General features: G+C 38.3%; 1 protein-coding gene across 1 annotated transcript; it reads right to left on the reverse strand.

Moving 5' to 3' along the window:
• Positions 1–5,732: 5,732 nt before the first annotated feature.
• Positions 5,733–12,421, reverse strand: GRXCR2 (glutaredoxin and cysteine rich domain containing 2). Its single transcript, XM_014058883.2, has 3 exons — positions 12,036–12,421; positions 9,222–9,449; positions 5,733–6,385 (listed from the first exon to the last, which is right to left on the reverse strand). The coding sequence occupies exons 1-3, from the start codon at positions 12,372–12,374 to the stop codon at positions 6,212–6,214; spliced, it is 741 nt and encodes a 246-aa protein (XP_013914358.2). The 5' UTR covers positions 12,375–12,421; the 3' UTR covers positions 5,733–6,211.
• Between the last annotated feature and the right edge of the window lie 1,917 nt (positions 12,422–14,338).

Raw genomic sequence — 14,338 nt, forward strand, 5'->3', positions numbered from 1 at the left:
GCTGTCAAGTTTGAACACCCCTGGGGGTTTTTTTCTAAAGGGTTAGGGGTGCAAGGGTCTTGTAACTTGACAGCTTTAAGACTTGCGTGCTTCAACTGCCAGAGTTTCCGAGCCACTCCCACAAAGCAGGCCACACCTACAGAAGAGTTTCTAAAAAATTTTGAAACCCACCACTTGTTACAGGCTACTTGAAGTCTTTGAGAATTTAGCTCAGTCTCCACTGAAGCAGTGTTATACTTGTTCTGCCTTCACTGTTCATTTCTAACACTTTGGTTAATAGAGGTTATGTATTTTCAGTGTAATTATAGCATTTGGGCTGACACTATATCTGATATAAAAAGGTAAAGGTTTCCCCCTTCCAGTTGTGACCAACTCCAAGGGGTGGTGCTTATCTCTATTTCTTAGCCAAGAGAGCCAACATTGTCCAAAGACATTTCTGTGGTCAGTATGACTATATGTCAAGGTGCCCAGAACACAGCTTACCACTAAAGTGGTGCCTATTTATCTACTCTTACTTGCATGCTTTCAAATTGCTAGATTGGAGGAACGAGTGTTCACCCCATCACACAATGCTTGGGTCTCGAACCCTGATCTGCTAGGTTTCCAGCTGACAAGCTTGTCATCTTTAACATTTGAGCCATCACCTATACACACACGTGGCACGACAAAACCGCGCTCGTCAAAATAGCAGTGATAAAATCGCGTCGCTAAAGCCGCCACGTCATCACCGCTGCAACAACAGCGCAGCAACAGAAAGGCGCTTTAAAACGGCGCCGTGGCAGAAAGGCGATTTCAATTAAGGTAAGGGTTAGGATTAGGTTTAGGGGTTTGTTTTAGGGTTAGGTTTAGCGTTAGGTTTAGGGTACTGAGTGCTTGGGAATGCGCGGATTTGCCCTCCGCGATTATGTCATCGCGGTAGGGTCGCGTTTTTCCTTAGCGCTTCGAACGGTGCGAATTAGTCTTCGCGCTTATGTCTCCGCGGATAAGGGCTTCGCGGATTTGTGGTGGAACCTACACACACACCCATATGTGATATAGAGGCCTTCAATGTAGGCATGTTTAAATTTTTAAAAGATGATTGCAGTCTTGACTGAAGAATTGTAAAACTAAATAGAGTACTGGTCCAAATTAGCATCAAGATGCTACAAGTGATAGGCTGCATATCCCATTGATGCTCTAGTCCAAGGATGTCAAACTGGCAGCCCTTGGGGCAGATGCTTCACGCTCAGGCCAGGCCCACCCCAGCTCCGCGAAGGGAAAAAGCATTGTGAAAGGTCACATGACAGCAATGTGACGTGACGAGTTTGACATCCATGCTCTAGTCAATCCTGGAGGCAACTGATACTACCCAAGAGAAAAGGGATAGAGAAAGGCAGAGGTAGTCACTGAGAACAGCTAAAATGTGATTGGAATCCCACTCTTACATACTGTACTGTATATCACATTGCACGTATACAAAAGGGATGGTTCCTTTGAATAACTATAGGTGTCATCACAACCCTGTAGAAGCCCCTAAAACGGGGTCCTTATTTTCTTATATTATTCTGACATTTTTGGCAAATAAGGTCCCTTGGGGAAACTACATTTTTCTATACAGCCATTCAGTATTTCTCTCCCTTTTGTTTACGTTGCTGGAATAACTGGAACTGAAAGGTAGGAATAGCACTTTAATGGATACTTATCATTCCAATCAAGCATTTCCCTTTATGTTGAATTACTGGTGTAATTACAGTGTACAAGAATAGCTTGAAACAATTTATACATGTTGTATATATACAAATAATAAAGGAACATGTGCACTTCCCTGTCTTGATGTACATTTTGATTAACATAATTTCTTTTGTAATTCTGCAACTATTTAAAATAAAAGAGACAATGAAATGCGAAGATAACAAAAGGGAAGTTATAAATCATATATAACATATAAGGTATAAGGTATTTATTTATTATTGAAACTGTCTTTTTTTGCTTTACACTTCAACAAATTATTAGTTTATAAGATCAAAGAAAATGCTGAAAACTAACTATGTCGAATAAATAAGGTAGACAAACAATAAATACAGAAAATCCAAAGAATTTTAGTCATATTCACACAGTTTGTAATTTAATTATTTTTATGTAATAAATGACATTGAGTGTCAAATTACCATACCACTTATCTGGCATGAATTTCTGATGAATACATTCAACAAAGAAATTTTGAACTAATACACAAGTAATATATAGAAGAATACAATTATAGAAAAGAATTGATAGCAACTAATATGTCTGAATGGGAAGTAAGTTAGGAACACCCAGTTGTAGTGTATAAATGGGAATCCATGGGAATCCATGAATGAACATACACCTTTCAGGAAGAAAAATTGTGTTGTTCTGAATATGTATGATGAACAATCCCATGTAAAAATATGGAGGCCAGGTGAATGCCTTTGTGCTTCAGTCAGCTTTTAGAATCACAGCCAAACAACCTGATAACAATTCTGGTAATGTTGAAATTGCTGTTACATCTAAATAATTCTATTATACCATTATTGATTAATATTATACGCTTCATAATCCCATTTGAATGGTTAGAATACAGTATGATCGATACAAATCTACTTTTTTTCTGAGACTCAGAATAGATGTAACAGTAATAACAGTAATAAATCTCTGTCTTCAAAAGCAAAATCTGCCTTCAGAATCAGGCTGCTTCGGAGTTCACGGCCACCATGATAACGCTGACCTGATCCAATTTATAAAGGGTTCAGTTCACAGCAGAGATCACGTTTTTTTGTCTCAGGACAGTGGTGTCAGGATCTTGAGTTGGAGGATGTTAATATCAATTATTTCCCAATGGACAGATAACTCTGGTGTTCTCTGCACCCCCACCATCACCATCACACACACTGCAGTGAGGTAAATCCCATGATCCCATTTGATCAGCTTACTCCAACCAGCTAGTAAGCTTTCAGGAAGAACTTGAGATTTCACTCCCCCTCCGCCTTTCAGTCATGGCTTGAAATAAGAATAGAAGTACTCTAGATCAGATAGAGTACCTATGCAAACACTCTGCATTTGTGGATCCCATCGGCTTTCCAGGTATACCAATGAATTTGGGGAAATGAAGTGACACAAGATGCCTAGAGTTCCATTGGAGAAAACAGACCAACCAGACACAGTAAGAGCCTTTATTAGCATTTACAGAAGAGATCCCTATCGGCTAATGGTTCATAGATATAATAAATTGTATGTAACTCATATGTTAAATGTAAATAGTGGCTTGCCTGCTTTGAAACTAGGTTTAAGAGGTGATATAAAATATAGATAGATGATAGGTAGGTAGGTAGGTAGGTAGGTAGGTAGGTAGGTAGGTAGGTAGATAGATAGATAGATAGATAGATAGATAGATAGATAGATGATAGATAGATAGATAGATAGATAGATAGATAGATAGATAGATAGATAGATAGATAGATAGATAGATAGATAGATAGATAGAGGCGGGGTTAATCATCCAAAATGAAAAATAAGCAGAAAATATAAAGCTCCCTTCCCTGAAGTAACTTTCTTATTATGCTGGCTGGGTCTTTTGTTACAGGAAAAAAGCCCAAATATTGGTTTTCTACCGCCCTAGTCTATTCAACCTTTAGCACAATATCTCAATCATTTACTTTTCATTCTTTTTAACACAAATGTTCAGTACAATATAGTTGTTTTGTGTAAATTTTCCAAAGATAGCCTTTACACTCCCCACCCCCCAAATTACCCCTTTTATCTAGGCAACTTTAATAAATAAAGAATCATAGATGAAGATGTCCAGTTTTTGACCAGAGAAAAGGATATGTTAGCAGATTCCACACAAGTGCTTCAAATGTACTTTTCTTTTTTTTTTACAAAGAAGTCCATTTAAAATATTTTAAATTCTTGGAGGATTGTTTTTATATCTTTAGTAGTAAGGGGAAACTGATATACTTAAACAATTCAAAAGCAAAATATGCCTAACTTTTTCAAGTAAAATCCTTCCTTTGACATACTTTCGCTGTGTTCATTAAAATTCAAAGCAGTTGCTTATTGTGGTTATATATTTAAAGATCAGTTGAGTTTATCTGAATGAGACGCATACTGGCATATCCAAGCTGATAAATCACTACTTACATTTAACAATAGCTTTAAAGCGAATAATTCAGCTTTTTTTTTAAAGCCATGTTATTATGTATATATCTCAATTCTAAATTACCTACTTTTCCAACTTCAGGAGATGAAATGTATAAGGAATCTTTTAGTACATCAAGTTCTTAGATCTTGTATTCAAGCAAAGCCAGCATAGAAAATAAAATGAAACTTAGGGCATCCCCCACCCCAAAAAAATCCCCAAAAGCCAAATTTGCTTTCTTATGTGCTAACCTGTACAGCAATTTGGATTTGAAGAGGAGAGGGTAATTTGGGGAACAAGTGAACATTCATACCCCTTGTCTCCAACTTTGTAAAGAAGTTTATGGTACAGCAGTGGGATTCGAGATACCAAGAGATGCTACATGTACATCTCTGCTCGAAATTACCCTTTCCCTTCTAAATCGACATCACTGTGCAGTCCTGCTTATTAGCAATAGTTCTGGTGTTCCCCACAGTACACGTTAAATATTTAACACTGCTTCTTCATCTGAACTAATCAGAACTCATGTTTTAGAAATTACAAGGGGGAATTCTTTTTAAAGAACAGAAGCACCATTTGTTAACCGCAAATCCTGGAAGAGGCAAAGCGTCCCATTAACATCAATTATAATTTCCCTCTGAAGAAAGGGACAAATATATTTTTTCCAAATGTTCTAGTACGTTGATTGTTGTTGTTTTCCTTTTTTCCGGCTAGTAGCGTATAGACATATGGGCTGCCTAAATCAGGTAACAGAAGTAAAATGGTTCTCTACATAAAGCACATTAAAAAGTATTCTATTTGAAATGATCCAGATTTGAAAGAAAAGAGATGAACCAATGGAGGAATAAATGTACAACTAATTGCAAAACATGTTGCAAAATGAAATTGTTCATAAAAGTGAAACATAGCATGATATTTAGTCAGCCAGCTAAAAGTGCAAATAAATAGTATCTGACATCTTATTTTATGTGCTAAGAATCTTCTGATAGAAGTCATACCTAAACATGGATTTAAATAGAGCTTCTACATCTGCAATGCAAAGTTTTGTACAATCACTGGAAGTCAGTCAAGAAGTAGAATTTTTTAAATCCCTTTGTTACCTTATAGTGCTAGTCTCATATTTTTCCAGATAATTTTAACAATTGATGCATCTTTTTTTTCTTCCATCTAATTATATCCAGTTCTTAGAGACTAGCTGGACAAGTCCCTGCAGTTTTCTGGCAAAGTTTTTTTTCTTCCCAAAAGTGGTTTGCCATTGCCTCCTTACTAAGGCTTAGAAGAAGTGACTGGCCCAAGATCATCCGGCTGGTTTGTGCCAAAGGCAGGACTAAAATTTACAGTGTCCTGATTTCTATCTTGATGTCTTAATCACTACACCATATTGAGTCTCATTTCTATTTTAGCAAGCCCCAAAACAATAACTTTTGTTCTGCCAAGAGATACAAGAGCTTATAAATACTTAAGGAGCCCCGGAAACTTTAACTTGCAAATAGTTTGGATAACCTCAAGAGTTTCCAGATGGCTAATTTTCTGAAAGGTAGGCATGCAGCTATGTGTGTGTGTGTGTGTTTGTTTGTTTGTTTGTTTGTTTGTTTTAGTTTTGGTAAGGTTGCCTGACTCCAAAAATACTTTTTAATCAAAAGGTTATTAAAACAGTCCCGTTATATCTGACATTTGTTTTCTTCTTATGTTTTGATACTCCTGGTTGTACAAATTTTGTTTCTTCTATTATGCTGACGTCTGAGCTGGGTCTGTTCTCTTTTTAAAAAAATAAGACCATAGGAACCGAGAACACGAGCTAGCCAAAGTTACGTCCTTTTTATATGGCATTTATATTACTCTGCGAGTGCAGCTTTACTTTCACTCAACTGAAATCAGGAAAAAAAAAGCTGTCTTGAAACATGTGGCAGCTCTTTTAATTCAGTGGAAAGGCTGGCAATTGATAGACTCTTTAACAACCAGACATAAAAAGGTAGCTTTCTAGCCAAAGAAGATGGATGGGCATAGACTATTTGATGGGGTCTGTTCTATTCGAAAGAAAATAAGTCAAGAAAAATTAAAGAACGGATAGAGTCACTAAACACAAATCTGGCAGGGCTGCTGCCCGTTTTCATTACAGGCAGGGCATCGCAGAGCTCTGTATGACTCTTTAAACCGATTAGCCAACATTGAAAACTTGCTTCCATGACACACAGCACAGGGGGCAGAGCCTGATCCTTTACACTGTGAGCAGCTGTTCTCATCGCCTTCCTGAAATACAAGAACTTGATTAAACCATTTTCCTTCGTATCAGTTCACAAAAACCCTTACCCAGAAGAAAAACAAGGGACAGGAAAAGTTCTCCAAGGTAATTTTTTCCTCGGCAAAATTATAAGATAGGCATTGTTTTCACCCAGAATTCTAAATATTATTCAAACATAGTTTGGATTTTGCTGCTGGGGGTAGGGAAAGGAGACATCTTGCAGCCTTTTGTTGCACCCAGTTGCTTCAATTCTTAGCATTTAAAAAAATAAAACAACTGATGAATAAAGGGCTATCAATCAATGGAACAACTTGTCTTCAGAAGTTGTGGGTGCTCCATCACTGGAGGCTTTCAAAAAGAGACTGGACACTGATTCATCTGAAATGGTATAGGGTCCCCTACTTAAGCAGAAGGTTGGACTAGAAGACCTTCAAGGTCCCTTCCAATTTATTATTCTATGTTCTAAGTTCAGTCCTGGAATCCCTGCTGCGTCTGTTTCTACCTTGAAGGATGACAGAAGGATTGTCACACAGAAGATGGAGTGGATTTATTCTCCATTGCCCTAGGGGGACAGTCCAGAACCAATGGATTAAAAGTGCAAAAAAAGAGGTTCACACTGTAGATCAGGCAGAACTTGCTTGATGTTTGTGAAACATAATGGTCTTATTAGTTCTCCTTCCCTGAGAAGTCTCCAAATGAAGGCTAGACCAACAGATCTAGACATCCTCTAAGGTACTTTCCAAAGCCATTATATGTTTGTTTGTTTATATTGTTTACCTTCTATCTCAATCCTCATGGACTTTCATGGTTTAGAGATATTAAGTATCTGTGTCTGATACCAATCATTTCACCAGTAGCAGTGGTGGGTATAGCTTGGCGGGTGTGGCTTGGTGGGCATACCTTGGCGGGGGAAGGCTACTGCAAAATCCCCATTCCCTCCCAATCAGCTGGGACTTGGGAGCCAGAGAATAGATAGGGGTGGGGCCAGTCAGAGGTGGTATTTACCAGTTCTCCGAACTACTCAAAATTTCTGCTACCAGTTCTCCAGAACTGGTCAGCACCAGCTGAATACAACCTCTGACCAGTAGGTATACTACGCAATATGTACAGTATGTTCAGCTTTATGAAATAAATGAAACTAGAATAACACATCATGCTGTGTTAAAGAGCAAGGAAAAAGAAGATAATTGTATTTTGATTTATGGCTGAAAATTAGGGCTATTATATCTGAGTTGCAAAAGTCAGATTAGATTAGATGGTAGTCAAGAATTAGTTTTCTTTATCTCTTTGCTACAAGCATGAGTCTGTCTTGATTTTGTTTTTTGTAGCCTTTCTGCACATGGCAGAAACCTTATATTTAGGCTTATCATTCTAACAATGATAGAAGGGCTTATTTATTACAAGCCCACCTTCCCCTATTGTCTATCCAAAATGTTTTCTAATGCTTTTTGTTTGCTTGTTTATTGATAGTTTACTCAAACCTACAAACATGTTGATTTTGTCAGGGTCTCCATTCTTTACCTAAGCCTCAAAAAAGATTGCCAACAATCAGGAATAAATGGAATGGCACTCCCCCACCCCGCAAATCTTGTGGACGTCCAGCAGTCCAATTCTCACAGGAATTTATTTATTTACTTTTATACAGCCTTTATTATTATTTTTAATTAACTCAAGTTTACCTAATACTCTTTCCACCTTCTACTTTCCCCACAATGACAATCCTGTGAGGTGAGTTGGTCTGAGAGAGAGTGACTGCCCCAAAATTATCCATCTGGCTTTCATGGCTAAGGTAGAACTAGAACTCATAGTCTCCTGGTTTCTAGCCTGGTGCCTTCACCATTTGACAAAATCTCACAGGAGAAATATGCCATATACTTGTAATATAAGACTGGAAGATTAACAATATTTGGACCATGTTTAATTTTTAATTAATTATCACTATTGGGGTTCCTCATGTTCCATCTAAAGGAATCAGCAATGCCTTGTTGTCAACCCCCTGGGATGAATAACCTGGATAACCACTCCAGTAAATGCATAGAAGAAAACAAGAAATCATTTCATGCAAGAGAACTATTCCTTTCTTCCTGACAATTGGAGAAGAAAGACTGAAAAAGAGACAAACAGGAAGGCACAAAATATATGCAATAAATTGGGCTTCTTATATACTTGTCCCAAAAGTTACTGGCATTTGTGTTGTTTGCGCACGTTAAAGGCAGACTCTGTGTGTGTGTGTGTGTGTGTGTGTGTGTGTGTGTGTGTGTGTGTGTGTGTGTGTATTTTACACTGAATGATTTGACAAGGACATGCCTTGCCATCTGGATGAGTAGAAATGGCCTACTGACAAGAGCTTCAGCTATACCACACTTGGAAAAGTTATAGCTCTGGATTCTCTGTTCTCAGCATTGACTAAGTTCAGATATTTCAAAATGTTTTGGTTGTAGTTACAAAACAGGTGACATCAATGATAAACATGACAAACTAGTTTATACATCTATGAGGTGTCATCTTCATGTTTATTAATTCTGGTGAATTAACTTGGAGATAATTATGGAGTGATAATGGGGTGAGTTCCTTCCACTAGAATTTCTTATCTCTGCTAGCAAAACTGTCATCAACATTCCATATGCCCAGAAAGCTCCCAGTTCTTCTTTAATGATATAGATTTTCTTTTACTGCAATTTATGTGTATGCAACCTCCCCTTCCCTCCCTTCCAAGTTCTCTTTTGCTTCCAAACATCTAGATATCAAAACTTTTAAACATGTAATGTTGATGGAATCACACCTGAGATTCTGGCCATATCCAGGAGAATCCTGAACCAAAGAAAAAGAAATCATTTGTCTTACCCAAACATGTCGGTTGTGGTCTGATTCAGTTTCATCACTGTTTATGTTTACATTGCTTTGAACACTGCTACTTCCTCCTCTTTCTTCAGAGTTCATGAAGGAGCTATCATCAACACCTTCATTTTGCATGATTCTTTGCATTAGCTCTTTCTTGCTCAGTGGTGTCCGGATTATTTTTAGATTACTGGTATAGATTATAATCCTCCCAAAATCTAAAATGCGGGGATGCTGAAATAGAATGGCATAGGTAGATGTTTAACTTTTAAAAAAAAAGATTGATGGCCTTTTTAAGGTGCTCCAATCCATACTTAGTAATGAGAAGGGTTTTTTTCTTTCATTGCCCATTAACGTCAAGAGAAAATTCCTCCCACTGATTTGCAAATCTTATATATTTGCAATGAATGGGAGTCCTTTTCTATTTAGTGCCTATCTTTATGAAACAAGAACTAAATTAGCAAGTGCAAAGAAAGCTCCAATATGTCCAGCCTACCAGACTTCTCCCCAAGTTGAATAAAAAACCTGACCTCCTCAAATGGTAGATGGAAACTGGCTTAGTCAGAAGTTCCTATGCCAAGGTGTAGGAAGGCCTTGATAATGGAATTCATAAAGTTCATTCTTTCTCATTACACAAAGAAAGATACCTGGGTCATTGACAGATTACATTTCCAAATCAGCTGAATAATGGCAGGTCTTCTTATTGCTTACTGCTTAATAAACTGATATATATTATAGAAGGAGGGAGGGAAGGAAGGAAATGAGATAGATGCGTAGAAGGAAAGGTGACCCAATATAGGGCAAGCAGTGACTTTTCACACTGTGTCTATGGAGATTCTCAATCATCCAGGTCATGGTTGTCCCAAAGGTGCTTTTCTTCAAGAGGCAACTCGACTTTCTGGTTTTTCTTTAAAGATGTTTTGCTTCTCATCCAAGAAGCAGAGCTGATGATTTTCACACTGTGGTTCACCCACACCTACTTTGTATTCTACCATCTAGCCAACTCCTAACCCTCACTGGTTACTGATATGCAATCTCAACAAGTTCACAATGAGGAAATGTCAACTTCAAAGTAAAAAAAAATCATTCTCCACTCCTGTCTATGTCCTGCATGGATGTCAGTTTTCCTAATAAGTAATATGATTCAATAAAATGCTTGTAAATCATTGCATTCTCATTACTATTCCTTCAGAGCTCATTGTGGGCTTCTGTGGTTTTATTATTTCAGCAGGTATCCTTAGCAGGTGAATTTTAATGTTGCAGTTTCTATTTCTTGCAATAGAAAATGCTTGCAAATGGCATCCAGAACTTGATCTAATTTTTTAAGGCACTATATACTGGTTCTAATTGTCCTATTTCTAATTTTAAAGGAATTGCTACCACCACTACTGAGCCGTTACCAAGCTTCCATAATTTCAGAACTAGAATGAAGAATCCCATTCAACAGCGATGAAATCCAATCTCTTAAGAGCTTATGTTCATTTCGTTTTTGCAATCTCAGAATTAAAACAGACAGTTTTGGACTGCCGGTATATAGCCAGTAGATACATTTTATCAGAAGCATTACAGATTTCAAAACTGAATAGACACTGAAATACTATACTGAAATATACAAACATTTGATTCGACAGAATGATCATAATCAAACTCTAGGAACCTGTTTGGGTGCTAATTACCTTACTAAAGTCCAAACCTTACAATTGTAAATCATTCACACATCTTCAAAGAATTGCCAGTTCAGCAGTAAGAATATGAGAAGCTACTTTACAGGAGGTTAAGCTATTTATCCTTTTGTAACCTTATTATCTCCTCAAGAGATGCGGAAAAAATAGATCTGGCTTTACTGGTAGGTTCTCTGGAGGGTTACAATGGAGTGACAAAGATTTCTTTCAGCTTATCATTTACCTATAGGAGCAATAAAATCCTTGCCAGCCTACCTCTTTCATCTAAACTACTGAAATGAAAAAAGGAGGGGTGAAGAGAAACCAGAAGTTGATTTATGTGATGTAGGACTTTGAACACTATACAGCACTAGCATTCAAAAGCTAATTATTTTTATATTTATATCTATATTTCCACCAAGCTCTTATAAAAAATGTAGAGCAGGATAGTGGAACAGATTCTACAAGTTTGAAATAAGACCATACAGTACTTTTGATAGTCAACAGCTCTCCAGAACCCAAGCAAAAGTCTTCAATTCACATTGCTTGTACTTTAATCCTTTAAGCTAGCAACGTAAAAATGAAGTATGTGATCTTTGACATGTAAAGTATAAATTCCCTCACTTGGATATGGAACTTCCTCATTACTTTCTGCTTAGACTTCTGAATTTGTGCTGGTCTGAAATATTCTATAAAGTTAAGTAGAATATATATAACTACTAATCCATTTGTGTCAGGAGCACCGAAGTGCTTCTAGGTTGAAAGGATTGAATGGCGATAACACTGTTGCCCAAGGGATGCCCAGATGGGGGCTCCATTCATGTCTCCATTAAGTTGCCTGCTGAAGTGGTACCCATCTCTCTACTCGCGGTTGCCCACTTTCAAACTGTGGGGTCAGCAGGAGCCGGGGCGTGTGACAGGAGCTCACTCTATCCCACAGCAGCAACCGAATCTCAGATGTGGGCCTGACAATCATCAGCCCAGCATTCCTAACCTCATGAGCCACCGCACTTCTTTGACTATAAAAAGAATATATAACTGAAGCAAATGATTAATATTTCATTAAATAATGTCTTGCTAAACATGACTAAACGTTATTGACAATCTTTGCCAAATGAATGTTTTATTACATTTTACTGAATTGTATTACATTACTTACCATATGACCATCAGCCTTGTCATCATTCAGAAGGGAAGAGTTACTTGTGAGAGTGTATTTGTTCCCTTCTCTGAAAACACTGATCCTCTGGGCATTCAGTCCAGCTGATGGATAAAAGCTGTGATCTGGGTTTTCTCTAATCCCCAATAAATTGTCTCGGGGTTCAAAATTCCAGGACTGACAATTATGGGGGCAGTCTTCTGCTGGGATTTCAAGCTCTTGCCCATCTTCATACATTTGTTTCAAGACTCGACCACTGTAAGCTGAGGAAATTTTGAATCTTACTTTTCGGGATCTTGTATCATGCTTTTGGCTGGATTTCTTCTGGAACTCATCCATAAGGGGTTGGTTTTTCACAGAAATTCCCAGGAATTTGTCCAGCAACGATAGTTTCCAAGGCATCTAAATGAACAAACAGAGAGAGAAAGATAAATAAATAAATAAAAAGAGCTAAGCAATATATAATTCAAAAGCTCTATGGGCCTTCTCACATTACGGCTTAAAAGGACACCTCGAGATTAAACATTGATAGAGTGCCACACAAAGAAATCATTGCTGCAAAGACACAGAAGGAGTAGTTTACTCAGGGGACCGGGGCCTAGGCTTATATATATGCTGTAATTTTGTATTGTATTGCAAAGGATAACATATAAAGGGGATTTATAGCTAAAGGAAAAGGAAATATGCATGCAGGTGGGCACACATTTTATTCTACCATACTTTTAGCTTTTATTTAGTGGCAAAGTTGTGCACTACTTCTAAAATGAATTAAAATAGCAGATAGCAATGTGTTAAAAGAGTAAGAATCAACACTAAACAATTCATTGCTACATATAATCCTCTTCAGCTTTATCAATGAATAATTAAGTGCCCTTAGATGCAACAGGATCAAATCCTAAGTGACTATGAACTGCAATATAGCTGTTTATAAGACAGTGGTGGGTTGCCAATATTTTTACTACCAGTTCGGGTGCACGCGACTCTTCTGCACATGTGCAGAAGTGTCCGGGCAGGTGGGCAGAGCCTCCTGCTGCTGTTACTACCGGTTCGACCGATCCAGCTCGGACCAGGAGCAAGCCACCTCTGGTATAAGGGGAACAATAGTAATTTGATTTATAATTTACCTCATTTTTTCCCATCAATTTCCAAGTGGCAGATGTTATTGTGGGGGAGGGGGAGTCAAAATTTAAAGTGGTAAACCAGAGCCATATGTGAAGGCAGCAGCTCTTTGAGCTGACTTCATCAACTCAGCTCCCTCCAGAGTAGGGCTGACCTAAGATTATTTTTTCTCTCTGAAGGACAAGTTGGCACATCCTTCTCTTCCATGTACAAAAAGTGGATGGCCTATAACCATGATGGTGAACCTATGGGACACGTGCCACAGGTAGCATGTAGAGCCCTCTCTGCAGGCATGCAAGCCATTGCCCCAGCTCAGATCTGTCGTGCATGCATGCACACCTCCCACCAGCAAGCTGGTCTTTGGGCCTCTTCCGCGCATGTGGGGGAGCGGGGCGTATGCGAGAGACATGCACATGCAGGGGATGGGGAGCACACGGGAGTTGCACACACATGTGCGGGGGCCATTTGTGGGGTGGGGTGCACATGGGGGGTCACACACGCATGTAATGGGCACACGGAGAAGTCACCCACGCATTGCATTATGGGTGTGTGCATGCATGCGCTTGCGCTCTTTCGGCACTCGGTGCCGAAAAGGTTAGCTATCACTGGCCTAGAAGGCAAATTCTGGTGATTGAGCAACATTCTAAGGCAAATAGCCTAGCTTTGAGATGATGTACCACCAATACTTTTCAGCTGAGGCACCTTCCACCTTGTGCCTACCAGTAGAGGCATTGCTCAAATGGACATAGTTCTGTAGGCCTATTTCACTAACCTTTAGATAGAATTTTTCCCTTGTTGTCTGTAAAAGATTGGATTTTCACATGTACAAAACAAGTTCTGCCGTTTTTAATTATTTACACTGAACAAACAACAGTTCCATAAGTATAACAACCCACCCTCAAATCTTACGTATCTATTTTGGGACATTTTTATATAACTTCTTTCACTCACTGGCAAATGCTCTAGTTTCCTGTCATTTTAATGCAACACCTACACATAGATGAATAAGAAACCCATGTTTCCATTTCAAGCCATAATCTTGAAGAGAATAACATTCCCCACCCTTATCTTCTTAGAAATACCCCAGGTGGTGTTGGAAATAATAAGTAGGTAAAGACTCCTCCTAAAATATATTATTTCTGCCTAGACTTTCAGTCAAGAACACCTAAACTAATTTAACAACA

Source organism: Thamnophis sirtalis, unplaced genomic scaffold (genome assembly GCF_051295495.1).
Source record: "Thamnophis sirtalis isolate CommonGarterSnake01/CBP01778 unplaced genomic scaffold, rThaSir2_p1.2 scaffold_3, whole genome shotgun sequence".
Lineage (NCBI taxonomy): Eukaryota > Metazoa > Chordata > Lepidosauria > Squamata > Natricidae > Thamnophis > Thamnophis sirtalis.

Coding starts and splice junctions, on each gene's coding strand:
- GRXCR2 (XM_014058883.2), bottom strand. CDS start 12,374: ATGGATGAGTTCCAGAAGAAATCCAGCCAAAAGCATGATACAAGATCC. Junction 9,450..12,035: donor ACAAGGCTGATGGTCATATG/GTAAGTAATGTA, acceptor ATTCTATTTCAG/CATCCCCGCATTTTAGATTT. Junction 6,386..9,221: donor ACCACAACCGACATGTTTGG/GTAAGACAAATG, acceptor CTTGTATTTCAG/GAAGGCGATGAGAACAGCTG.